The 26,907-nt window shown below is 45.6% G+C and overlaps 1 protein-coding gene across 13 annotated transcripts; it reads left to right on the top strand.

The window, feature by feature from the left end:
- Positions 1 to 2,179: 2,179 nt before the first annotated feature.
- Zfp746 (zinc finger protein 746) lies at positions 2,180 to 26,775 on the top strand. 13 transcript variants are annotated; one of them, XM_006506559.4, is made up of 7 exons: positions 2,180 to 2,851; positions 5,561 to 5,860; positions 5,992 to 6,073; positions 6,899 to 7,030; positions 21,806 to 21,997; positions 22,612 to 22,737; positions 24,214 to 26,775. In XM_006506559.4, exons 1-7 carry the CDS (start codon positions 2,828 to 2,830, stop codon positions 25,332 to 25,334), a joined length of 1,977 nt encoding a protein of 658 aa, XP_006506622.1. In that variant the 5' UTR covers positions 2,180 to 2,827; the 3' UTR covers positions 25,335 to 26,775. The 13 variants fall into 13 exon arrangements, with proteins under 13 accessions (XP_006506622.1, XP_030111444.1, XP_006506620.1 ...); XM_030255584.1 differs by having other exon boundaries at positions 5,947 to 6,073; positions 6,899 to 7,012; positions 24,217 to 26,775; XM_006506557.4 differs by having other exon boundaries at positions 5,947 to 6,073; positions 6,899 to 7,012.
- The last annotated feature ends 132 nt before the right edge of the window (positions 26,776 to 26,907 follow it).

Raw genomic sequence — 26,907 nt, 5'->3', positions numbered from 1 at the left:
TTTCCTTAAAAACATTCCTCTAGATCATAAAACCAGTCCCACTTATGGGCTCACCCCAGCAGAGGAGATGCTTTGGGTGGGGGGGGGGGAATTCCTCCTTGGAAGAAGTACCAAAAGAAACAATAGGAAAGGACCTGGGGCAGATGCCAGAGCTGTCCCCTGTAGTAAGGGTAAGAGTGGACTTCATCCTTTGAAGAACAGACTCTATGTCAGGGGATCCGGGTAATTATTTTGAGAGGCAATCCCAAGACTTTGGAGATCTCAGAACACAGCTGAGCTAGCAGGAAAAGAAGAAAATTAGATTTGGGGAACCAGCCTCCTCAAATATTAAGAATAAGTGCTCACCCAGGGCAGTCCCCAGGGTAAATTCAATTTTTACACAATAAGAAGGATGTATTCTAATGGCTCCATCCCTTCTCACACCCCTACAGACCACGCAGGCTGAGGAGAGGATAAAGGAAGTGTTAAGATCTCAGTCCGTGACTTAGGGTTTCTCTTGCCACAATGCAACACACCATGAGAAGAACTTGGGGGAAGAAAGGGTTTCTCCTCCTTACACTTCAAAGCATCATTCACCATTGAAGAAAGTAGTTCAGGAACACAAGCAGGGCAGAAACCTGAAGGTTGGTGCTGATGTCAAGGCCATGGAGGCATTTGTTTTTCTCAGTTAGGATTCCCCTCTCTCTATAAGATACAATTTGCAAAACACATGAAACTCAAGAAGAACGAAGACCAAAGTGTGGACACTTTGCCCCTTCTTAGAATTGGGAACAAAACACCCATGGAAGGAGTTACAGAGACAAAATTTGGAGCTGAGACAAAAAGATGGACCATCTAGAGACTGCCATATCCAGGGATCCATCCCATAATCAGCCTCCAAACGATGACACCATTGCATACACTAGCAAGATTTTGCTGAAAGGACCCCGATATAGCTGTCTCTTGTGAGACTATGCTGGGGCCTAGCAAACACATAAGTGGATGTGCTCACAGTCAGCTATTGGATGGATCACAGGGCCCCCAGTGGAGGAGCTAGAGAACGTATCCAAGGAGCTAAGGGGTTCTGCAACCCTATAGGTGCAACAACATTATGAACTAACCAGTACCCCGGAGCTCTTGACTCTAGCTGCATATGTATCAAAAGATGGCCTAGTCGGCCATCAGTGGAAAGAGAGGCCCATTGGACATGCAAACTTTATATGCCCCAGTACAGGGGAACGCCAGGGCCAAAAAGTGGGAGTGGGTGGGTATGGGGGACTTTTGGGATAGCATTGGAAATTTAATTGAGGGAAAATACCTAATAAAAATATTTTTTAAAAAAAGGATTCCCCTCTCTCAAATGACTATAGCTTGTGTTAACATAAAGTTAGCCAGCACAGTCAGGGAGCTGGGGAAGGAGGGTCAGTTATTAAGAGTAAGAACAAAACTTCAGTTCCCAGGTTGCTCCCAGAACCTGAGACCCCTGACCTCCTGCACACGCGTACACATATTTGCATACATATGTGTGCATATACATAATCAAAAATAAAAGTAAATCATAAAATAAATAACGAATGGCAACAACAAAAAGATCTCAGGCACTGGTCTTGCAGGCTCCTGCTAGGGGGTGGCATGGAAGGCAATTCTGAATGGCAATACATCTTCTTTGCCACACGGGGCTCCACACTAGGCTTCTGGAGAAATTTTACATTTTGACTTTTTTCTTCCTTTCCTTGTTATTAAAAAACAAAAATATGAATTGAAAAAAATTAGGGGTCTGGGGTCTACTGGCACTACGTTAATGGACATGCTTCCAAACCTACCTAAACTTTGTTAGACATAACCTTTTATATGAACACTGTATGAACATGAATAATACACATGATAACACACATCTTGTTATACATTTGTTACGCATTTTAACGCCAAAATGAAGTAGTTCCGGACTACTCTCGTTCAACATCTTTCCACGCTTACCTGATATATCACAAGAGGGCGTTGGATCTGCGGTAACTACAGCTTGTGGTGAGATGCTGGGAACTGAAACCCAGCCCTCTGCAAGAACAGCAAGTACTTTTAGCCGTTGAACTGTATCTCCAACTGCATTCAAAAAGATTTTAAACGATGGCATTTTAACCCATTTTTCATGTCATTAAAATGTTTATTATAGTATACATACTATAGAAACCCCACATTTTTTGTGTCATTAAAATGTTTATTATAACACACATACATAATCCTACAGAGAACCTACTGTGACTTATCAAGCCATATTTCTATTGTTGGAAGCATTCATTCCATTTCAAGGCAAAAATAGGCGTGCTACAGCTGGACAGCTGCGGAAGTGACCGTGCCGGGGTGCGCACTGCCTGCCGAGGCCGTACCCCCAAGTTTTATACCGCCAAACCAGGTGGCACATCGCTGGTGAGCACTGGCGCCGCGGGGGGCGTGGCGATATGCGGGGGCGTGGTCGGAGGTCGGGCCGAGGCGGGGCCTCGTGAGGAGGGCGGGGCCAAGCGCGGCGGCAAGCGGGTGCCGGCGCTGCCGTTCGCCGCTCGAGCTGCAGGTGGAGCTGTGCCGCCGCGCTGCCTCCAGGAAGCCTCACGGGCCTTCGTCGGCCTGGCCGCGGCACCGGCTCCCAGGATGCAGTGTGGAGCGGCCGGGCGCTGACGGCGGCGGTGCGGCTGCGGGCGGAGCGGCAGCAGGCCGGCCTGCGAGGAGCGCGGCGGGGAAGGTAGCGGCAGGCCCGGGCGGCGCTGCCGGCGGAGAGGACCCGGCAGCCGGGCCTGCGTGGGGCCGCGCGCCGCGGCGTCGACTTCCTTCGCGCCGAGCAGGACAGCGCAGGGCCATGGCCGAGGCGGCCGCGGCTCCGGTAAGGGCGGCCCGCGCGCTTGGCCTGCGCGGCCTCGGGCCCCGGAAGGCCGGGGCCCAGCACACTGTGCCGCAGGCCCCAGGAGGGCTTCCGGGCCAGACCGGGCCTGCGGGTCCTGTGGCTGCGGCGGGCGGCCGCGAGGTCCTCCGGGGCCTACCGGACCGGGTGGAGCCGAGCGCAGGGAACGGCCGTCCGCGCCCGGGAGGCCGACCTGCGCCAAGTTCCCGGTCTGCGCGTCCCCGGGCCGGGCTCCTTCCTCAGCGCCGGGCCGGTGCTTCCCTCTCCCAGCTCCCCCCAGCGGCCTGGTGGCACCTGGGAGGTGTCCGACGTCGATTCTGTAGACAGTGAGCACCCACTATGTGCCCAACCCTCCTCAGGCGGCACGCGAGGACTGCTCGTATTTGTCCAGCCAGGCTGGCGCTGCACTCAGCCCGGTTTAGGCATGATTTTGTCTGCACTGCAAACCTGTGGGGTAGTAACTATTATAGTTATTATTTCATACAAAAGAAAAGCTGAAGGCCCAACGAAGTTAACTTGCCAAGAATCTCAGCGAGAAAAGTGTGGGAAGACAGTGCTCTCACAGTTCAATGTCTGTAATAAGGAAAGCAGTCCAGGTACACGAGTAGCCTTATGGTCGAACAGAAAGAGGTCGTAGCCAACCTGGTGGAGGTTCGAATGCAGGTGCTTAGCAGACTCTGGTGCTCCTCCCGCCCAGCCAGGTAATCTGTGCTTCTGTGAGTTGAGTTAGCTAGGGTTTCTAGGGCTTGGGCAAAGAGAGGCAAGGGCCAGACACAGGACAGTGCAAAACTGGTCCACAAGCCTGGAGATATGGTTTTGGATATGAGGCTGCAGAAATGGAAGGGGCTGGGAAGGCCTGGGCTTCGTCATATGGGTAGGAAAGAGTTGAAGGAATTGGCATCAGTGACTCCGGTCTCAGAGTACTGGCTTCCCTAGCTGTTTGGCAATTGACTATCCCACCTTCGCTTTAAGTTAGCAAGGTGCTAGGCTTCAGTAGAGCACAACCCCTACTTCCAACTACACAGGTCAAAGACCATGGACCCCATTTAAAAAAAAAAATTAAACAAGAATGACATCAACAAGATAGATGTTTGTGCAAATGTCTTTGTGTAACACACAGATTGCAGCAGAGAGAATGGGTGGCAAAGTACAAGGATACGTCTGAAATAGACTCTAGTCTGGGGCAATCCCAGTCAGGGCTGGTCCTGAGGAGTAAGGGACCAGAAGTGTCCTCCACAGCACTTGCTCCCTCTAACAGTTCTGCCAGTCAGAACCCATCTGAGACCCACTGAACGTCCCCAGTCAGAGCCAGTGTCCTTCCTTCTGTACAGCCTGAGGAACTCTTGAGCACCACCCAGGCAAGCTTTTCTGCCTCTGGTCAAGCTCTCATGTCCCCATTTTCTCATGTCTTCCCATTTTCTGGTTCTCAGCAACTCAGATGAGTCCACACTAGTTTCTAGAACTTGGTTTTTTTGGTTTTTTGTTTTGTTTTGTTTTTGTTGTTGTTTGTTTGTTTGTTTGTTTGTTTGCAAACAGTCACCAATCTTTTTTGTTCAAGAATATTCTTCTAGAATATAAGAAACATCCATCTTCAGGCACTGACCAGAAATGGCGCCCATGACAGGATCTCTGATCTACCCTGTGGGTTGCACCTTAGATGTACATGGAAGAGCTCCTCCCATTCCCTACCCAAATGTGTTCTTTATCCCCAGTAGGTAGTCACTAAAGCCTCTATGCCACTCCCAATGACAGGGATGCATCAGTCTTATGATTGTTGTTGCACATGTGAAAAGTATGACTATCTGCCTTCCTCACCAGATTATAGTTTATCCCTGATCTCAGGACAGCTCATGTCTGAGAATGATTCTTACCTTAAAGGAAGTTCAGGTGGTATAAAGAGTCCAACTCAGTGCCAGGCATAGCAACACACTTGTCACCCCAGAACTTGGGTGGTAAAGGCAAGGAAAACCAAGGGTTCAAAGCCATCCTCTGCCACTTAGTTCTAGAGCAGCCAAGGCTATGTGAGACTTCATCACAAAAACCAAGCAAAATACTCAGTTCTTTGATTGGTTAAAATTGGCAGTAATGGTAATTTTAGCTCATGGGGGAGGGGCAATTAAGAAAGGACCAAATCAGATTGTCCCAGAGGAAGGGGAATTAGCCATTGAGCTTATCTGTCTGTTAAGTGGGGACATGAAATGCTTTTTTAAAAAAGCAGTTGAGCAACCTCCTTGTTTGTACCTCTCAATTGAGCAGCTGGAGTTTTTGCTGGGTCATCATCATGCAGTTCCTGTGCGATTGTGACAGGAGTGCAGGCTGGGCTCTAGTAAATCTGCAGTGTATCGTTCATCCACTAAAACAGCCCAGCAATGCTAAGTCATTGTTTATTTTGCAAAAGTGCACTGTGTGTTTACCATGTGTTTAGCGCGGTGCTATGAAAAGACACAGTGTCCACCAGAAGAGATGCTCACTGTAGCGACATACAGGAAATGACTGAATAAGGTGGAAAGCACCAAGATAGGAATCTACACAGTGTGCTCTGCGGTCCTAAGGCAAGGCACCTGCCAGACTCTGGCTACTTCTGTTATACCCAAAGAGGCTATCACTTCCCCTATACATGAGCTCCCCTAGGCCTAGGGGTCTTGAAGGCTCAGTGCAAAGAATGATGCTGGTTTCTCTTCTTTCTCAAAGATTTCTCCATGGACAATGGCAGCTACAATTCAGGCTATGGAGAGGAAGATTGAATCACAGGCTGCTCGACTGCTTTCTCTAGAAGGTCGAACTGGGATGGCAGAGAAGAAGCTGGCTGACTGTGAGAAGACAGCTGTGGAGTTCAGCAACCAGCTGGAGGGCAAGTGGGCCGTGCTGGGAACCCTGCTGCAGGAATATGGGCTGCTGCAGCGGCGGCTGGAAAATGTGGAGAATCTGCTACGCAACCGGAACTTCTGGATTCTTCGGCTTCCCCCAGGCAGCAAGGGCGAGGTCCCCAAGGTAGCTTTTGGGAGCTCTGGGGTGGTGAGCCTGAGGGTCCATGCCTGAAAGTGTGTCGGTGAGCGAGCGTGACACTGTGGTTTCAGGTGCCTCTGACCTTTGATGATGTGGCCATGTATTTTTCTGATCAGGAGTGGGGCAAGCTGGAGGACTGGCAGAAGGAGCTCTACAAGCATGTGATGAGGGGCAACTACGAGACACTGGTCTCCCTGGGTAAGCATAGTATACACCTCTGTAAGGTGGGATTTTACGAGTCCCAGACCTCTTTGTGACATGGTTGTTGTCATGTCAGTGATGTGCAGACCCCTAGATAATCTGAGCAGGAGACTCCTCTCCCCCGACCTTCCTTTCTTGCCTCCTCATGCTGTTCAGTAGAGTCAGATATTCCCTTCTGCTTGACGGAGTAGCAGACCAAGGAAAGCGGTGACCTCTGTCCTCACTAGGCCCAGAGTACTGACATCTCCATTTTGGCTGAGACTGGAGTACAGGTGTGCTGGCAGCTCTGCACTGTATTTTTAATCAACTCCACTGCAGCAGAGGAATTGTTCTCTTATCATGGAGTGGGTGGCTTTTATGTGACACAGCACAGGGTCTGTGAGAATAAGAGTAGTAGACCTTGCCTTTCAAAGCAGATATTCTTTCTCTGCCCCAAAGCCCTACTGCCCCTGCCCCTGGAGCTACTGTTCTGAAAGACCCTCTTCATAGTCTTCCTTCCTGGACAAGAGTATTTGGTGCGATTCTGCTTTGCAGACATGCTGCTGCTGCTTAATGAGGCCTTGTCCAGCACCATGAGCTCTGTGGACAGATGAACAGTGGGTGGGGTCTTTTACTTGCATTGTTGAATGCGCAGGAGCATCTCTCCCACCCTCTGGACTCTACACAAGACTGTTCAAAGACTTTGAGCAGAATGCCTACCATTGACAACTGCTGTTCTGCATCAGTCAAGACATTTAGTTTCTAGGCTGTTAGTGATTTTACAAATGCCTGCCCCAGCTTCTGATGAGAATGTGGCAAGATTAACCTCCTATCTTTCCTCAGACTATGCCATCTCCAAACCTGAGGTCCTCTCCCAGATTGAACAAGGCAAGGAGCCATGCACCTGGCGTCGCACTGGGCCCAAGGTCCCGGAGGTTCCTGTGGACCCAAGTCCAGGTGAAGGGTTGGGAAAAGGTCAGGGACACACCAAGTGACCAAATGAACACATCAAGAGTAAAGGTCCAGGGGTGGTGTAACTCTTCTTTCTAGAGAGACAGACAGAAAGTTTCAAATCTAAATCTCTCATGGTTGAGTTATAATTCTGAGTTACTCAGCTATGTTGTAGAAACTGGTAATTTCCATCCTGGACATTGATAGCAAAGCCAGAAGCAGGGGCAAAGAATTAGAGGATGAGAGAAGAGGGAGTGAGAGAGAGTTGAAGACAAGCTTATTCCGAACTGTGCAAGGAGTCATCCAACCTTAAATACACTGGGAGTTTCTGAACCCGTTGGCAAGCTGTATGGACCAGTGTAATTAGAGTCAGCTGAGTGCGTACACTGAGCACAGTGTCTCAGATTTCCCTGGAGCTAGCACCTCGACGTGCTTAGGAAGGACTGGATGCTGGGATGCTGCAGGGAAGACCTTGTCTCTGCTTAACCTCCTGCCTCCGTCTTTGCCTGTCCTTGACACTGTCACTCAGACTTCCTGTGGTTAACTCCTGTGTTGTACATGTGCACTTGATGTGAGTTAGGCTTCGTCTCAGTTAGACAAGGCCAGAAACAAGTCTAGAGCAGAGCACATGGCCACTTTTCATACACTCACCAGTGTAATTCAGCAGATGCATTTTCAAAGTCTTGTTTGTACCAAGAACAGTGTGCTCGCTGAATGGTGGAAAGGTGCCTATTGAGTTCTCTTCCTGGAAGAGATGGGAGACACACATGGCCTTGACTTCCAAAGCCAAGAGCGAGAGGTTGCTGGTATATGCTTTTACTTCTTAATGTTTGTAACATGAACCAATAAGGTCCAAGAAATGGCTAGTTGCTAGTCCTCATAGCCCACCTCATTGGAACCTGTCATCAGGCTCTTCTTCCCACCTCAGTCCAGTCATCTCGGGTCCCTGCCCTCCTCTCACTCGGGATAGCAAAGATGGTCCATGCCCTTATCAGTCCGCATCTCTTCTCTTTGCCTCCTATGGTCTCCGTGGTGCTTTATAGAACCTAACATACAACAGTATCCTAGGACCAGGGTATACCCATCTGTCTTGCTCAGGCTGAGCCTTGGCTCTTCCCAAGTGCTGCTGCCCAGCAGCTGTTTTGTCCTCTTTCCCATGTCCTTTTGACATTGGGCTTTCAGGTGTCCTTACTCATCACTGACCCTTGCTAATCAATAATCTAAATCTCTCTCTCTCTCTCTCTCTCTCTCTCTCTCTCTCTCTCTCTACCCTGCCTTAGAGCTAAGACTGCTATATCCATGTGGTGGCTTTACTCCCTTCACTGTCCTGGCACTGTTAGTTTCCTTCCACATTTCAAGCATGGACTCCACAGCTCCTTCCTGCTCCTGATTTTTCCAGTCCAACAGGTCTTCAGTCTATAGGATCCTCAAAGCCTTCACACTCTCCTCATCCTCCTGTCCCTGTGGCCATCATTAGTTGCCCCCTTCTTATACACTCTCCTTTCCCTGTATTCACTGTACTTGGTGAAACTGTAATCCCGAGAAATTGACTGTCTGCTCTGCACCTGCACCCAGACAGCTGCCAGTGGCAAACCCATAAACCTACAGCCACTCACCTGGTGTTCCTGACCAGTTAGTGGGAGCTCATTATCAGCCAGTAGTCACCATATCATCAGTTCCCTCACTAGCTCAGAGGTTGACAAAGTATGGCTCCTAGGCCAGACCTAGCCCTGTTTATATAGGGCTCATAAACCAAGAATTCCAGTACTAAAAGACCATTTTTAATTTTAAAAACCTACTCTCGGGGACTGGAGAGACAGCTCAGTGGTTAACAGCACGTTGCTCTTGCAGAGAACCCAGGTTCTGTTCCCAGAACCCACATGGTGTTTCATAACCATCCGTAACTCCAGTTGTAAGAGATCTGACACCTTCTGACAACCTCAGGCATGAGACACACATGTGGTACACATACATACATATGGGCTGAACATTCACACACACACAAGATAAAATAAATCTGCAAGGTGACAGTGGTGTGTGCCTTTGATCCCGCACTCAGGAGACAGAGGCAGGCAGAGTTCTGTGAGTTCCAGACCAGAGAGTTCTGTGTGTTCATGGACAGCCTGGTCTACACATAAGTTCCAGAACAACAATATTCTTATGGTCCTCAGACTCCTTTTTTTTTTTTTTTTTTTAAATAATTTTTTAAAGATTTACTTATTTTATGTATATGAGTACACTGTACCTGTCTTCAGACACCCCAGAAGAGGGCATCAGATCCCATTACAAATGGTTGTGAGCCACCATGTGGTTGCTGGGAATTGAACTCAGGACCTCTGGAAGAGCAGACAGTGTTCTTAACCGCTGAGCCATCTCTCCAGCCCCAGCCCTCAGACTCCTATTCTGGCTCTTCTGTGCCTGCTACTCTGCATTCATGCCTGTAGCTCTGCTTACTTAGCCAAGGACATCCTTTCTGCCTGGCCCTAAGCTCTACCCTATGCTTCCTTCTCAAGGGCAGCAGACATTCCCTCCCTTGACCCCACTCCCCTCTCAAAATGGCCTTACCTTTCTGGCCTCCATTCAGGCTCCAGAGAGAGTATGTACTGTCTAAGTCATCCCTTTAATCTGGGTGCCTCTTCCTCATTAGGAGTTTGTCACCATCCTCACTGTTTTAATCTATTTTCTGTTATTACTGAATAACACTGACTGGATCATTTTACCCTATCTGGAGGCTGGAAAGTCCAGGTCAAGGGACCATACATGGTGAGATCCTTCTTGCTGAACTCAACAAAGAATACTCTGTTTGGGAACAACAAGTCTTCCTTCTCCTTGTTAAAAAGCCACTCAAGTTATTATGGGGGATCCCATGCTCATGGCCTCATTTAATCCTGATTGCTTCTAAAGACTCTGCCGATGTAACAGAGATCAAGAGATTAAATTTACAACCCAGAGATTCCAGGGACACACCCAATCATAGCACTGCTTCCTGAAGTTATGTCTTTGGATACACAGGACACATTCCTCTCCTGGGATTCCTGCTCCACTCCTGTTGCCCTTCCCTTGCTGTTTCCTGTAGCATTGAGGCCTTTCCAAAATGGTGTGCCCTTGATTCTCACAGTCCCTTTCTCCTTCATAGCAGGTTAGGTCTCAGTACCCTTGTCTAGGTGTGTGCCCCACCCCTGACTTCTGCCTGAATTTTTCACACCCCATAGCCATAGCCAGTACACTCCTGATAGGGAGGCTATCAGGTAACCTCCCTTTGAAACCCATTCTTCCCTCATTCTCCCTGGCTTCTCCATCTGTCCTGCTATAAGCCAAAAACCCAAGTTCTCTAGTCTTCTGTTCACACACACATGCACACGCACATACACACACACACACACACCTTCTCTCTTCCTAGTCCTCTCACTGAGATATCTAGACTCCTTCCACACCCCAGTCCATTGCTGAGATGGTTGCCATCTTTGGTCCTGTCCTTAGCCCCTACAGTCTCCTTGAACCCCTTAAAATATACTAACTAACTTTCCATCTGATCTCCATAGCCCAGTCATCCTCCCATTTTCATGTCTTTCTGCTCTGGTCCCACTGTCCTCTAAGCTATTTGTTTAGCATTTGGAGCCTTCGGAAGAGAAGTCGGTGCTCTTAACCACTGAGCCATCTCTCCAGCCCCTCAGAATATTTCATAACAGATTAGGATTTCAGTGTATGCTCAGTCTTTCAAGATGTGTCTCTAGTACCATTAGCTACCTTTGTAGACTCAGCCCCATTCCTCATGCAGTAACCTCGCTTGCCCTTCATTGCTCTTGCGTTTTTGAAAATCAACATAAATGTCATTGTATTTTTACTCTGTATTTCACATTTGTCTACTAACTCATTAGGGTGCTGCTGCTGTGGGAGACAGACCTGCTCTCTTAGTGCAGGCCTCAGTTCTGAGGTTAAAGGCGGGGCCTGGTGCACCTGGTCTAGGCTTTTCAACAGGTGATTGATACTTGAAAAACAACTATATAACTGGGTATGACACATGCCTGTAATCTCAGCATTTGGAACACAGGAAACTCTTGAGACAAGCTAGAACTACAATACTGAAATCCTCTCTTAAATATGATCAAAGAAAAATCCATATGTAGTAATATATGCTAGTGTTTTGGAGGCTGAGGCAGATGGAATTGCTATGTGTTCAAGGCCACCTACAAGATAGAGCAACTTTCAAGCCAGCTGGAACTACATAGTAAGATCCTTATCAAAACAAATCAGCAATAACAACAAAGAAAGGAGAAGGAAAAACAACTGTTGTAGTTTATTTTCTAGTAATGTGGCAGCGGCATAGGGCAGACCCTAGGTGCCTCCCTGTGCTGGGCCTGAGTGTCACCACCTCTGCCAGCACTACTTCTCTCCCAGAGTTAGAAGCTTCTCCCATCAGCATCGTGAAATGTTTCTGGTGTCTTTTCCCACTTTTCATAAGAAACATCTGCCAATGAGGCAGGGAAGAAATGGTATCTCAGTTTAATTTCTATTTCTCCAATAGAATATTATATCATACATAGAGGAAAAAGTCTGCTCACCTCAGAGCAGACAGGAAGCAGAGAAAGATATTGTCTTAAATATTTTTTCTTGAAAAGATTTTTATTTTATGTATATGGTTGTTTTATCTGTATTTATGTAGGTGCGGCATGTGTTTACAGTACCCACAGAGGCTAGAAAAGGGTACCATGAACACCCTAGAACTAAAGTTGACAGAGTGTAGGGAGCCACTGTATGGGTCCTGGGAACTGAACCTGGTTCCTCTCCAAAAACAAGTGCTCTTAACAGCTGAGCCATCTCTGCAGTTCTTTTAAATATAAATATTTTTAAATTACACTTTAAATGTAGGGACGTGTGTATGTATGTATTTGTTCACATACATATATGGAAGTTAAAGGACAGCTTGTAGGCAGCTGGCACACGTTCACCCGTCTCACTAGTCCATACTATATGTTTTAAATACATATTTTAAAGGTTTTACTTTTTAAATTTTTAACTTGTTGATCCATCTAGAATTAATATTTATATAGGCTGCAAAAGAGAATTTAAAATTTTTCCACTGGGCATGGTGGCACACACCTTTAATCCACTGGGGATTGGAGGCATGAAAATCAGAAACTCAACATCATCCTTGACTGCAAAGCAAGATGGAGGGATGGCTTAAAAGCCCCTTCTCGAAAAGCACTCACACCAAAACTGATAACGGGAGAGAACCAACTCAGGAAAGTTTCCCTCTGACCTCTGCACATTTGGGCCCTGGCACTCAAACACACACATACACAATAATAACAAATGTCTAAAAAACTAGCTGGAGACCAGCTTAAAACACATGAGGCCCTGGCTGAAAACATATTAGTAAATACTCCTGACTTGGCTGGTTTGTAATGTCACCTCCAGCTAGAACCCATTTCTGCATATACAGGAGGCTGTTCCCGGGCTCTTTGTTCTGTTTGTCTCTACCAAGGCCACATGGTTCAGCTGCCTCACAGCCTTAATGCCTCGTGTATTTATCAAACCTGCCCTTCTTGCAATTTAAACTGTTCTTTGCTATTCTTGGATCTTTGCTCTTCAATGTGCATTTTGGAATCTCTTAAGTTATTGATGGAATCCTGTTGGGAGCATGGATAAATTGCACTCACTTTATAATTAAACTATAGAGAACTGCCATCATTACAACTCTGAGCTTTTTTTTGTCCACAGAAAGATTCATTTATTGGCAGTTTCTTAGGTGAGTAAGTAAGGATTTTCTTTCAGACTTAAATTTTGTGTTTTATGTACTTGTAACAGGTATACGTGTGGTATGCTTTGACTTCAGGCTTTTAAAAAATGCTGCTCTCTTTAGGTATGGTGAGTCATCTGTTCAGACACCCTTTGATTTTTTTTGATCCTTTAAAAAAACAAACTCATGAGTAGCCCTTTTGACAGGGCTAGGAATAAAACTCGGGGACTTGTACATCCTTTTTTAAATTGTATAACATTGTTTTTCTTTGGCAATTTGGCTAAGATATTGTAAAATAGACACCCTTGCTGCTGATATACGTCTACTAGAGTTTCCATATGCATTACGATTTTATGAGATTGGATGTTTTGTTTTCAGCACTGAAGATCATGACAGGCGAGCATTCTGTTGCTGAGCTGTATGGGCCCCGGCCTCCTTTAAAATTTATCCATTCACTTTCATTTCAAGACAGCATCTCACTGTGCCCAAGCTTGCCTTGCACTTGAAATCCTGCCTTGTCTGTAAAGTGCTGTTACCTGGGTGGAAATTGCTTGGGTTCTTGTCTTACAGAAAAGAATTCAGCAGAGGGGCTTAGTTTAAGCAATGATTTTCTTAGTAAAATGAAGCAAAGACGTACACTTTAGAGCTAACCAGGGGTAGGTATCTGGAAAATATCTTGCACTTGCTTTTTTAAGAGGTTTATGAATATTTATGAGGTAAATAGCATATTTGTGGGGAAAGGTAACCTTTTTCCCTCCCAAATCTTGGTACATTGGAACACCTTTTAGGGCAATTCTTCCCATGATCTTTTTTTTAAAAAACCCACTAAAGAGATCAAAACCACAACATCAACACTATTTTGAAGCCTGGGTCCTTATAGACCTTTTTATTAGTTCACATATGTGGCAAATTGGGAAAGTCCTCCCTCTCCTTAGTTTTAATACAGTGGGAATAACCTAACCGCAGTTTCAGAATGTTCACCCACAAAACAACATTTTCACCATAGACACAGTGTCAAGATAATAGCTTCCATTTCCTTGGTTACCTCATATCCAAATCTTGCTACTGAGTCTCAGGATTACAGGTGTGTGTCACCAAATCTGGCTAGAAATTTTCTTTTAAAGTATCTGCTAAAGGATCAGGCATGGTAAAGGATGAATGCCTTTAATCCCAGCACTTGCAGAAGCAGGTAGATCTCTGAGTTTGAGGCCAGTCTGGTGGTCTACATTGCAAGTTCCAGGCCAGCCAAGGCTACCCAGTGAGACCCTGTCTCAAAAACAAAGTATCTTCAAAAGGAGCCAGAGAGCCAGCAGTTAAGACCATTTGCTGCTCTTCCAGAGGATTCAAGTTCTGTTCCCAACACCTATCTATGTCAGGCAGCTCACAACTATCTGTTAATCAAGCTCCAGGGGACCTGGTGCTTCTAGCCTTTAAGCCTTAGAGTCTAAGGGCACCTATACTCACTTGTACATACCCACGGACACACACCATATAAATAATAATTTAAAAATCTTTTAAAAAGATTTTTAGGCTGTCCTATTAAATCAGTGATTTAATTATATAACCTTAATAAACTATGGTTTTAATGGCATAGCTGTGCATACTTATAATCATGACATTCAGGAGACAGAGGCAGGAGGACCAGAAATTTGAAGATTCATAGTGAGGTCCTGTCTCAAAAAACAAAGGCTGGGTAAGGATGTAACTCAGTGATAGAGCTCTTGCCTAATACGTATCAGGGCCTGGGTGCTGCCTTTGGTACCATATGTAGGCATAAATTTTTTCAACCTATTTTAATAAGCACTTAGTCTCTCCTAGCCTACCACCCACCAGAGGTAGTGAAAGAGACAAGTTATTAGGACATGGAGGAAATAAACCTGGTTAGCAATAATTCTTTGGGGCGAGTCCAATCTTCATTGCCAGGATCTCAGCAGTTCAGTCCCATAGCAAACACCAAATAACAATCAGCTGCTGTAGTCCAGTCCACTCACCACACATGAACCAGCAAGGGCAGTTCAACCCTGAAGAAACTGCCAGGCTCACCAACCAGCCTGAGTGACAAGCTACCGCAGGAACCTTGTGAGCGGGCGAGTTTCTCTCAATATCTTTAGCACAAGTTTAGCACAACAACACTATGTAAGATGAACCAATACATGCGTGTCATTAGCAAAGGTTAGTGAAGCAGAGCAAACCAAAGCTCCCAGTGTCTGTGGGGTCATATTTAAATTCCTTCATCACAAGTCCTTTTACATGTTTGCTATAGCAAAACATCCTTTCACCTGTGACTGTTTGAGGAAATCATTCTTTCATGTGTCTACTTTAGCAAAACATCCTTTTGCATGTAGTTTTAAAAGCAAGCTACCACCTTAGACCAGGAGCTATCAGCTCCTCCCAACAGCTTGGCTCTGCAACCTTAGCTCCATCAGCTGCCACCAGCCCCAACCTGGCCTCTCTCTTTATCCACTTTATGCTCCAGGAGTTGACCACTACACCAGCCTACTCCAGAGGCCCTAGAATACAGATAAAGGACAGACAGACAGCTTTATTATTTTAGAACTTGCTGGATAGACACAATTACTGGGTGCAGAATCTCTTGCCTAGAAAAGCATGCCCTCATCAATTATTATCAACGTTTCTCCTCCTGTCCTAAACTTAGTAGCCTGTATCAGCTAGCCCCTACCAACCTCCTCAGCCCCCGCCCATAGTGGAGGCTGCAGGCCCTAGCTGCCCCAAGACCTTACATGACTGCTGCTTTCTTCTCATTCCAAAGCATGGGGAAAACAAAAACAAAACAAAAAACCCTCTTCTTTGTACTTGCCTTTTCCTCCCGGGACCCAGAAGTCCCACCTATACCTTCTGCAAAGCAATTGGCTCCTTCTTTGTTGACAAAACTAAGAACCAGTTAGGGAACTAGACCTTAGCATTAGCACCTCCCCTTACATCCTGTGTGCCCGAGCAAAACATCAATTTGGCATAACCGACTTTCCAAAGAAACCAGATGTTTGCACTTCAACCATGCACACGTGTATACGCACATTTCCTTCTGCTTGTATCTAGCCAAAAGTTTTGGGTAGTTTTTGTACAGTTGTGTGGGAATCCACAACATGTGTGGTTGTGAGAATTCTGGAATTTTGGTTTCTTTAAAAACAAAAATATTATGGGAATATGTTTTCATTTTAATACCAAGTATGGGGATGTAGGGCTGCTTCAGACTGTCCACAGCAGCTGACTGCCTCTTGCTCTAGCAGAGGTATGGTTTTGCCAACTGCAGATACTTCCTGCAATTGTGTGACATTTTTTAACTTGGGGAACTCAGAAGAATCCGGGGGATTCAGAGGGCATATAAATGCTAGGGCTCCGAGGGGTGAGGTTGGTGGTTATTGGCCATCTGGGGGCAGGGGGTTGGTTGCAGTTTGTTGGTAGTTGTGCTCAAAAAAGAAACAAGAAGAAATTAGATTCAAGGATCTTTGTCTCTCCCCCTTCTTTCTCTCCTATGGGATGAAACTGTGGGAGGGAGGGTTTTTTTGGGGGGGGGAATAAAGGGTGGGAAAAAGAAGAACCCACAAAGTAGCAAAGACCAGCTATACTCTATCCCATCAACCCAGAAGTTTTAATTGTAGATGGTGCTATTATCAAACATTGAAGGTTGCTTTTGTTCTTTAACAGCATATAGTTTTTTGTTACTTTACTCTGCATCACACATAATGGTAAGAGAATACTCAGGAACAAGGTTGATGAAGTGTCTAGAGTGAAATCAACATTTGTATGTCAAATATCCAGCATAAGAAATGAGCACCACCAGAACCTTCCAAGTCCTAGCCCTTTCCTTCTTGTAAACAAATAGAAATCAGAAACTGAACAGATCGTTCCCTGCCTTCCTTTACATCGTTATTTTCTCTGTTTATTACCAAAAACTGTTGTTTGGTTTTACCTGGTTTTCAACTTTTTATGAATAGTACCATGGTACAGATTTCCTTCTTTTCTCATTTGCCATCTGTGCTTGAGCCGCATGTTGATTAAAAACAGAAACAAAACAACAGTTTGTTCATTTCTATGATATTTCACTCTGTAGTTTTATGGCTAACACATTATATTTCTTTCTTTCTTTCTTTCTTTCTTTTTTTGTTTTTTTGTTTTGTTTTGTTTTGTTTTGTTTTGTTTTGTTTTGTTTTTTTGGGACAGGGTTTCACTGTATAGCCCTGGCTGTCCTGGAACTCACTTTGTAGACCAGGCTGCTGTAGAAATCTGCCTGCCTCTGCCTCCCAAGTGCTGGGATTAAAGGTGTGCGCCACCACTGCCCGGCTATATTTCTTTCTTTTACTGTTAGGGAGTATTTCCGTTTTTTCTAAGTTTTGGGTTATTTGGGGTTAGTCGTGGATTTTGGTTTGGTTCAGTTGTTTTGATTTAAAGATATGCTGCTGTAAAAATTCTTAGACATTTGTAAAGGTTTCTCTAGTATAGACCTGGCAATGACCTAGGACTTGACTTTAACAGGAGATGTCAAAGTGTTGCTGAAGTGGGTTACCAGCAGGACCTAGGACTCCTCTCCTACCTCTTTTGAAAGGTTCTTTTCGTTTCTGACCATCATGTGAGAGTGAAGTGGTTTTGAATGTACATGAGATGAAACCATTGTGTGCCCATTGTTTGTGTCCTGTTCTTTTATTTGTCTTTTTATTATTTGCAAGTTCTTTACATGTCATAATATGAATCTTTGTGTGTATGCTGATACCTTCTCTAGTTGTGGGTGGTTTGTTGGCTGTTTTGTATGCTGGAGATGGAACTCCAGGGTCATGTATATAATAGGCAGTGCTCTACCACTGAGCATATCGCTCAGTGCTATATTGAAAAGCACAGGTGCTTCTCACTCCACTGCACTTAGATTCGGTAGTCTTTTCCTTTGTGAGTGAACTTCTTTGTGTCTTCAATTAAGAAATGTTCCCAGTCTCCATATAATAAAGCCTGGTATTTCCTACTGAAAATGTTAAGCTTTGTTTTACATGTTCAAGTCTTTAACCTAGCAGGATTAGGTTTTGTGCTGAGCAGCAGACGGAACCCTGATACTTTCTTACTAGCTAGCATTTTGTTTTTTCCTTTACTGTTGGGGGAAAACTTCATCTGCTTAATCAAATACCATGAAAAAATGCAAATGGGGTTTTGAAACTGCAAGGTATTAACACTCTTCACTCTCGTTGAGTCATGTTGTCTTTGATGATCTGCAGTCTTTGTTCTGTCTATAGTATCTCTTTGAAGCTTCACAATTTTATGCCCAAAAGGTCTTTACTTTTTTTTGTTTTATTTTTTTATTAGATATTTTCTTTATTTACATTTCAAATGTTATCCCCTTTCCTAGTTTCCCCTCCGAAAATCCCCTATCCCCTCCCAGATCTTTCCTTTTTACTTAGTTATATTTCTGTGTTCCTTTGTACTTACGGTTTTTTGTTTTGTTTTGTTTTGTTTTGTTTCTCCTAATTGCTGTGCTCAGTGGTATCTTGTTTTAGAAGGCAGTTTTTGTTTATTGCTGATTTATGGAGACTAGGGGCAGGAAACACCCTTCCCACGAAGCAGGAACTCTGTGAAGGTGCTGTTTTCAATCCAGCCTCTGATAAAAGTGTGAGGAACCACACCATTCTGAAGAGGAAAGGATCAGGAGCTAGACTAGCAAAGTGCCTGGGCCACTAGCCACCTCCAGACATAGATCCTCAACTTCCCTGCTAGGAACAGGCTCCAGCCCAGCCCAGACTAACTTCTGATATTAGGGTCATTATAAAAACTGTCCTTGTTCACAGATGAAAGCTAAATCCTGAATTATCACACAAGAAAATAACTTAGCCTCACTGGCTTTTCTGTTTCTCGGGTTAAGATCCATGACCCAGAAGAAAAATAGCAGTTGATCAGCCCCTCAGAACACTAGTAGTGTATTAAAAAAAGCATTTGTTGAAGTTTTATCTAGAAACTTTACTAAAATTCTCATTAATACTAATAACTTTTCTAATAGTTGTCTATTCTCAGGTTTTCTGAGAAATTAATCACACTATTAATAAAGATGTGCTGACTTTGGTTTTCAAATCTATAATGGCTTGTTTTTCTCTTGCTTTATTCTGTTAAGAAATCCCAGAAAATCCTTCAGTAAAAAGGGGGCACCCTAATGGCAGAGATGATAACAGGAACCCTAGTGAAATATACATAATAATGGATACCCTAGTGATATACGCATGATAGTCTGCACTCTGGCAATTTGTGATTTCAGAGAAACGGCTTTGAACTTTCCACATTGAGAATGCCACTAAACAGTTGTTACAGCTCTGGGTAGCTAGGGGTTTACTACATCCAATAGGAGGGACTACAGTTGTATAGAACTGATTTGTTGTTGGCTTTGGCATCTGTTAAGATGATAGTTTTTGTTTGTTTCCATTAGAGTACATAAGTTACATTATTTCCTAAAGTTGAGCCAACTTTAGTCTTGTAATAAACCTTATTGTGTCATGATCATTTGTGTATATCATAGATTATTGTTTGTTCTAAAACTGTTCAATCTGCCTTTGTTCTTCAGTTAGACTGTAATTTTCCTTTTGCAGACTGCCTTCTCTTGCTTTAATATTAAAGATATAAGCCATTATGTGGCCTCTAATACTATTTGCTCAAAGAGTCTGCTTGATGTTGGAATGATCTCTTCTGGGTGGTCCCAAGACACCACTGAAGCCATGCGGGTCTCAGATTTTCTTTGTGAGAAGGTTTACACACAGATTTATTTTACTTACAAGATTAGCTAGGTATTCTGTTCCTTTTTTGGTTGATTATAGAAGCTGTAATTTTTCTAGGAATTTGTCCATTGCCTCAGACATTTCAGGTTTAAAATACTCGTCACAGTTTGCTCCTTAACCTCAGCTGCATCCATATCCACCTAACTCCTTTTGTTTCGTTCTCAGGCTGGTTATAGATGGTCTCTCCTAGGATTTTACTAGAGTTGAACTGGCTTACTATTCTTTTCAGTAAACTAATCTCTTGTTCTTTGCATTAATATATTAATACTAATATTCTAATTCCAGTCTCAAATCAACCCCCCCCATTGGTGATTAAACCCAGACTTCACACATGCTAGGCCATTGCGCTATGTCCCCAGCCTTTTGGTTTGGTTTTTTCCCACTTCTTATATTGAGACAGGGTCTCCGACTGTTGCCCAGGCTGACCTTAACTATGTGCTGTGGAGATCCCCTCCCACTGCCTACCAAGAAGCAGGAATTGGAGGCATAAGCACAATGTGACTTCCTTCTGTTCTTTAAAGGCTTTTGTTTTGAGGCCAGCCTGGTCTACAGAGTGAGTTCCAGGACATCCACAGGTACACAGAGAAACCCTATCTATAAATAAATAAACAAATAAATGCTTTTGTTGTTGGTATTGTTCTTTCATGATACCTTGCATTACCTGACTAGCCCATTAGTTTTCATCCTGTCTTTTCTACTATAAAATGGTAAGATTTCATGTATGTGCCACTGTCGCTCCAGCCCACACACTTTGATATTTTCATCAACTCTAGCATTCAGATACCATCTTCTAATTTGTGTTTCAGTTTTCCCTTAAGCCCTTGGACACATACATATGTATGTATCTTTTCTACATACCTACGTGGTTTCTATTTAGCTTTCTGTTATCTTTTTATTTATGTGTATATGTTCTCTCTGCATGCATGTCTGTTTACTACTTGTATGCCTGATGCCTGCAGAAACCGGAAAAGGATGTTGGATGCCCTGCAACTAGGGTTATAGGTGGATGTGAGCCACCATGTGGATTCTGGGAATGGAACCTGGCTCTAGATCTTCTGAGCAGCCAGTGCTCTTAAGTGCTGAACCATCTCTGCCCCCCTGCTCCTCCTTTTCTAATTTTGCTACTGGAACACTTCTGGAGATATGGGTGAACTGTGCCATCCTGTAGGGTATGACTGGTCCAGACAGGTTGCTGACTTTGGCCACCCTTTGGATCCTCTTCTTTGTTCTCTTGGATGCCAATCTTATTCCTGACTCTTTTGCATTATTCCACTCTTCCTTTGAGGATTATTTATAGTGCCCCCCTTCAGACTATTATTTAATTAGTTTGAAAGCTATACTTTGCTTGGCAGTGGTGGTGCATGCCTTTAATCCCAGCACTCAGGAGGCAGAGGCAGGTACATCTCTGTGAGTTACAAGTCAACCTGGTCTACAGAGGGAGTTCCAGGAAAGCCAGGGCTACACGGAGAAATCCTGTCTCAAAAGACAAAACAAAATTTAAAAAAAAGAAAAAAAAAAAAAACCAACTTTGTATTTTTCCCAGTATTTTAGATGCTAATACTAGAGGTAGTATCTCTGGTTCTCTCCATGTCTAGCTGCCATTCTCTCCAAACAGAAGCTCCAAATGCCACTGTTAACATCCACTGAGATGATTGCAGCAACTTTGCTATTAATCTGTCAAGAACCGTCTGGGTCATTTACCATCCATTCTGATGACTATACACAGACAGACAGACAACACACACGTACACGTACACCTTTTTGGAGGGGTGAGGTTGGGGGGTGGGAGACAGGGCCTGAAGTATCCCCAGGCTGGCTTCAAAGTTTCTGTGTAGCTAAGGATGATCTTAAACTTCTGACCCATCTACCTCTACCTCCCCGGGGCTGGGATTACCTGGATAGGCCACCATACCTGTTTTGTGCAGTGCTGGAGATTAGACCAATGGCTCTTGAGCTAGGCGGGCACTCTACCAACTAAAGTACACCCTCAGCTCCTTACAGTATCTGCTAATTAAGTTGTTTTCCTTGACCTCTGGACTCTTTCTTTAAACTTACGTGAATATACAAGAATAGAGGAGATAAAATAGGCTTGAGTTCAATGTGGCATTCCTATATTACATACAAGTGAGAGCAGACCCCAGGGCAGCTGGAAGTGCCCTTGGTCCATCCCTAACCCTGAACACGTTGGCAGGTTCTTCTTCTCACGAACCCAGGAAGTCACTTCCATGGATTCTTGCACTGTTAGACCCTAAGGGTTGCCCTGCGGGCCTAGGGGCTCAAGTACTCTCCTTTTCCTAGGCTCTGGAGCACCAGTTCCTGCCCCTGACCTCCTGATGCAAATCAAGCAAGAGGGGGAGCTGCAGCTGCAGGAGCAGCAGGCTCTGGGTGTGGAAGCCTGGGCAGCTGGACAGCCAGATATTGGGGAAGAGCCGTGGGGCCTCAGCCAGTTGGACTCTGGAGCAGGAGACATCTCCACAGATGCTACCTCTGGTAAGTAATTGGGGCAAGAAAGCAGACTGAGTCTAAGGGACAGAGAGCAGAGCTTGGAAAAAAAAGTGCCTAAGAGCATATGAGAACTGTATGTGCTCAGAAAATATAGCCTGGGGGCTTCACAGATGGCTCAGTAGTTAAGAGTGCTGGCTACTCTTTCAAGGACACAGGTTCAATTCGTAGCACCCACACTGCAATTAACAACTGTCAGAAGGGGATCTGATACCCTTTTCTGACCTCTGAGGGTACAGTGCATGCATGTGGTGCACAGATATACGTGCAAGCAAAACACCTATGTATATAAAGTAAAAATAAGTCTTTTTAAAAAGAAAATCTGGCCTAACAAGTTTTTCAAACCTACCTTGAGGTATAGGCTCAACTCTTAATGGAGAAAGGTGAGCGAGTTTATAACATCTGACTTTCTAGTACTTCAGAGAAGGGTACAAGAGACACTAGCTTCAGAGAGACCAAGGCACATGGCCATTCAGAACAGTCCACTGGGGGCTTTCAAGGAGCCCCTGCCCTGCCCTGCCCTCCCTCCGTTTTCCTATTCACTACTCTCACATGTCCTTGTCCTTCCCTAACCCACAGGCTGCAATTTCTCTTCCTTACAGGTGTCCATTCCAACTTTTCAACCACCATCCCACCCACTTCCTGGCAAGCAGATCTCCCTCCCCACCACCCCTCTTCAGCATGCTCAGATGGGACACTGAAGCTCAACACAGCAGCATCCACAGAAGGTACAGGAGTGGCAGGAGAGGAGAGTGACTGCCTGAATGGGCACTCTGTTCTTACTGGTGACTGTCCCATGCTCTCAGCCAGCATGCACTTAGCTCACGGCTCTCTGTGCCTTCTGCTCTATCTCCTTCAGAACTCTCTGACTTAAACAGCCTTTCTTGAAAATACCCGTTTCTTACAGACAGTTCCTTGTTAAAATAAAATAAAATAAAAAATCCATATTTTTCCTCCAGGCCCTTGCGCCCGGGATGACAACTGTGAGACTAATTATTTATTAATAAATGTCTAGGCCACAAGATTTGGCTCATTCCCTGACTAGTTCGTAACTGATTTAACCCATTCAAACTGTTCTATGCCTTCCACATGGTTAGTTAACTCACCTCAGCTTCATGCATCCAAATCCAGGTCCAATCTCCCTTTATAATAACCTGAGTTCAGCTATATGGCTGGTTTACCTCCACGTCCTCTGAGTTCCGGTCGAATATCCCGCTTCCCTCTCTATTTCCCAGAATCCTCTCTCTTCCTGCCAGTGTCCCACCTCCTATTTCCTGCCTCACCTTATTGGCCATAGGCTTTTTTATTGACAGGTATTGGCTTAAAAGAGATTCTCCCTATAGTTCTTTCCTCAGTTAGCCAGTCTATTCAGATAAGCAGAAGTCTTAGAAGATAGGCCTTCCCCATCCCCCAGGCAACCTGTGGCTTCCAGGCACAGTTGCATACAAACAGAGCTAAAGCCACTTCTAGATACCAGTACTGCCAAAGACAGCAGAAGCCAGAGTTGGGAAGAACAACGTTCACATTCTTGTATTCGTGTTCTTTTGTTTGAAGGCCAGTATTCTGTTACCTTAATAAAAAATTTCTGTCATCTTCTTGCCACCCCCCACCTCAAAATATGCTAAAACACTGAGAGTCCTGTTATGGGGCCTTGAGGTTGAAATTCAATACATTTCTATAAAGTCAAACAGTTCTACTTGTTCGTTAACATTTTGGTCATCAGAATAACTGCAGTACTGTGTACCAGATGGTATGCCCAGGGACCTTTCCATGTGTCGTCCTGGCTAATCTTGCAGCCCCATGAAGTTGGGCATTCACAGTGAAGCTGTGGCTAAGAATGTGCCTGAAAGCTGTACAGAGTCCCAGACACCTCAGAGTGCAGGCCCTATTTTTAGTACACGACGACCATTCTCAAAATCTTTTTTAGAATAAATTTGTAATTTACTTTAATGGCCAAAGAAAGAAAAAACAGAATCTGGGGGCCAAATTTGAGGGCTACTTTTACTGTGAAGTCACCAGGCCAGATGAAGCTTTTGGCTAGCCTCACCCAGAGTGGGGTGCGCATTTTAGAACGGTAGTGAGGTCCCAATGTGGTGCTCCATAGGGCTGAGTAATTGCCGAGTTTCCAGATGAAGGTGTCTGACCCATTTTGTCCTTTAAAAGTGTCCAGAATGATCTCTGCCCTACTCTCTGTCTTTTCTCAGCAGATGTAAAAATTGTTATCAAAACAGAAGTCCAGGAAGAGGAGGTGGTGGCCACACCTGTTCATCCCACGGACCTGGAGGCTCATGGGACTTTGTTTGCACCAGGCCAAGCCACAAGATTCTTCCCTAGCCCTGTCCAGGAAGGAGCCTGGGAAAGTCAAGGCAGTTCCTTCCCCAGCCAGGACCCAGTGCTAGGCCTGCGGGAGCCCACTCGGCCAGAGAGGGACATTGGTGAGCTCAGTCCTGCCATAGCACAGGAGGAGGCTCCTGCCGGGGATTGGCTCTTTGGCGGAGTCAGGTGGGGCTGGAATTTCCGGTGTAAACCTCCAGTGGGCCTGAACCCGAGGACGGTGCCCGAGGGGCTCCCTTTCTCATCTCCAGACAACGGAGAGGCCATCTTGGACCCCAGCCAGGCCCCAAGACCCTTCAATGATCCCTGCAAATACCCTGGCCGGACAAAAGGCTTCGGCCACAAACCGGGGCTGAAGAAGCACCCGGCGGCACCACCCGGAGGCCGGCCCTTCACCTGTGCCACCTGCGGAAAGAGCTTCCAGCTGCAGGTGAGCCTGAGTGCCCACCAGCGCAGCTGCGGACTGTCCGATGGGGCGGCCACGGGGGCAGCTTCCACCACTACTGGAGGCGGAGGTGGTGGCAGCGGCGGAGGAGGAGGCAGCAGCGGAGGTGGGAGCAGTGCACGGGACAGCAGCGCTCTGAGGTGTGGGGAGTGTGGTCGCTGCTTCACACGCCCTGCACACCTCATCCGCCACCGCATGCTACACACTGGTGAGAGGCCCTTCCCCTGCACCGAGTGCGAGAAGCGCTTCACAGAGCGTTCCAAGCTCATCGACCACTACCGAACGCACACGGGCGTGCGGCCATTCACCTGCACAGTGTGTGGGAAGAGCTTCATCCGCAAGGACCACCTCCGCAAGCACCAGCGCAACCACCCTGCAGTGGCCAAGGCGCCCGCACACGGTCAGCCACTCCCACCACTGCCGGCTCCTCCCGACCCTTTCAAGAGCCCCGCAGCCAAAGGACCCATGGCCTCCACAGACCTTGTGACTGACTGGACTTGTGGCCTAAGTGTTCTGGGACCCAGTGATGGTGGTGGAGACCTGTAAGGACCCCAATCCTCCTGTGGCCCTTGCAGGCCACGAATGTACAGTCCTGAGTGCAGATAGCAGGATGGCCTGAAAGCTCAGAAGCAAAAAGGGAGACTTGGCAGAGAACCAAATTTCCATGTTGCTGAACTGATCACTGGAAAAGACTATCGATGCAGCCTCCACCTTAAAGTAGAATTCCAACTGTGAAACTCAACACCGTATAGGATCTTAAGTAATTTAATTACCCATTTTTTGTTTTTTCTCTTTAATTCTTGAGGAAAAAGCTGGAAAACAGTAGCAACAACCAGTTAGATTTTGAGGTGTGGCTTTCAGAGGTGTATGTTCACCGTGTCTTACCAGTGTTAGAAAGATGGTCAGTGGGAGAAGGGCACTCCCAGCCATGGACCACACAGCCCTATGGGAGGTTGAGTTCCAGGTCTGTCCAGGCATGTTGGGGCTTACACTCAGCAGTAAGAACCCTACTAGAAGCAGCCCTTACCTTCTGAAAAGACCCTTTAAGCCAAGGCCTGACTTTTTCCTGTTTTGAGCCATCTGTGGTACCTGTCCAAGGTGGTAACTCCACTATAGTAGTGACTCCTTGGCCTGGCTAAGAAGAATCATATGGAGCTGTAGTAGTGTTAGATCTGAAGTCACAGGAAGCCAGGGCCTCCCATCTTGGGCTATCTCCATTACCCACAGATGCTTCTGTTGGCTGCCCGTTGTGTAGTATGTTCATTTTCAAAATGGCTTCACTGGTTCCACCTCACATCTCATCCCACCATTAACCATGACTTTGGAAAGCAGGCAGACAGGCAGTTCTTCTTAGAGAATAGGAAATAAAGGGCTCAGAGGGGACACAGCCTCTCTCCATGAGTACTGTATTGTAGGAGCTGGGAAGAGCCGCAGCTGATAACCAGTTCTCCTGGAACAATGGTTTAGGGAAGGAAAGGTTTTGAGATCTTACCCTCTGAAAAGATTTGTGCCACACCCATGGATCAGGCCATCAAGTCACAGAACTCCTGCATCAGCAGCTCGAGCTGGACAGCCCCTGTGTGTGCTTATGCATCACTAGACATGCAGGAGGTAGTTGGATTGCCAGGTAACTGGGTAAATGGCTCTCAGGCCTGCCTGGAGTATCTTCACAGTGGAATTAGAGCTAGGTCCAAGTTTCTGTCATAACAGTGCTGTCCCCACCACACATAGCCATTCCCATTTTGTTAAAGCAGCCACTGGTCTCTTGCCCAAATGGGTAATGACTCCCTGAAGAGGGCAGAGACCATGGCACCCATTCAGCTCCTTCTGCATACTTTTATTAGAAATAGACTAGTTAAGAAAATTGTTTCTATGTACTGTATATTTTGTACCTGTTTACACTTCTAATATTGATATAACTGATATTTTGAAAAACAAATGAACAGAAGACATCCTGTTAAAATAAAATCTAACCAGCACCAAGGCTGTTTCATGGATTCCATTCTTAGATATTCATCATTTCTCCTACTGCTTCTAAACACCTCCTCCAGGAAGCCATTTCTCAACCCCCATAATGCTGGGCCACCTTGGGAACAAGGGGTGGATGATTTCAGGGAAG

The sequence above is a fragment of the Mus musculus genome, chromosome 6 (assembly GCF_000001635.26).
Source record: "Mus musculus strain C57BL/6J chromosome 6, GRCm38.p6 C57BL/6J".
Classification (NCBI taxonomy): Eukaryota; Metazoa; Chordata; class Mammalia; order Rodentia; family Muridae; genus Mus; species Mus musculus.
This window is presented reverse-complemented; position numbering and strand designations above follow the sequence as displayed.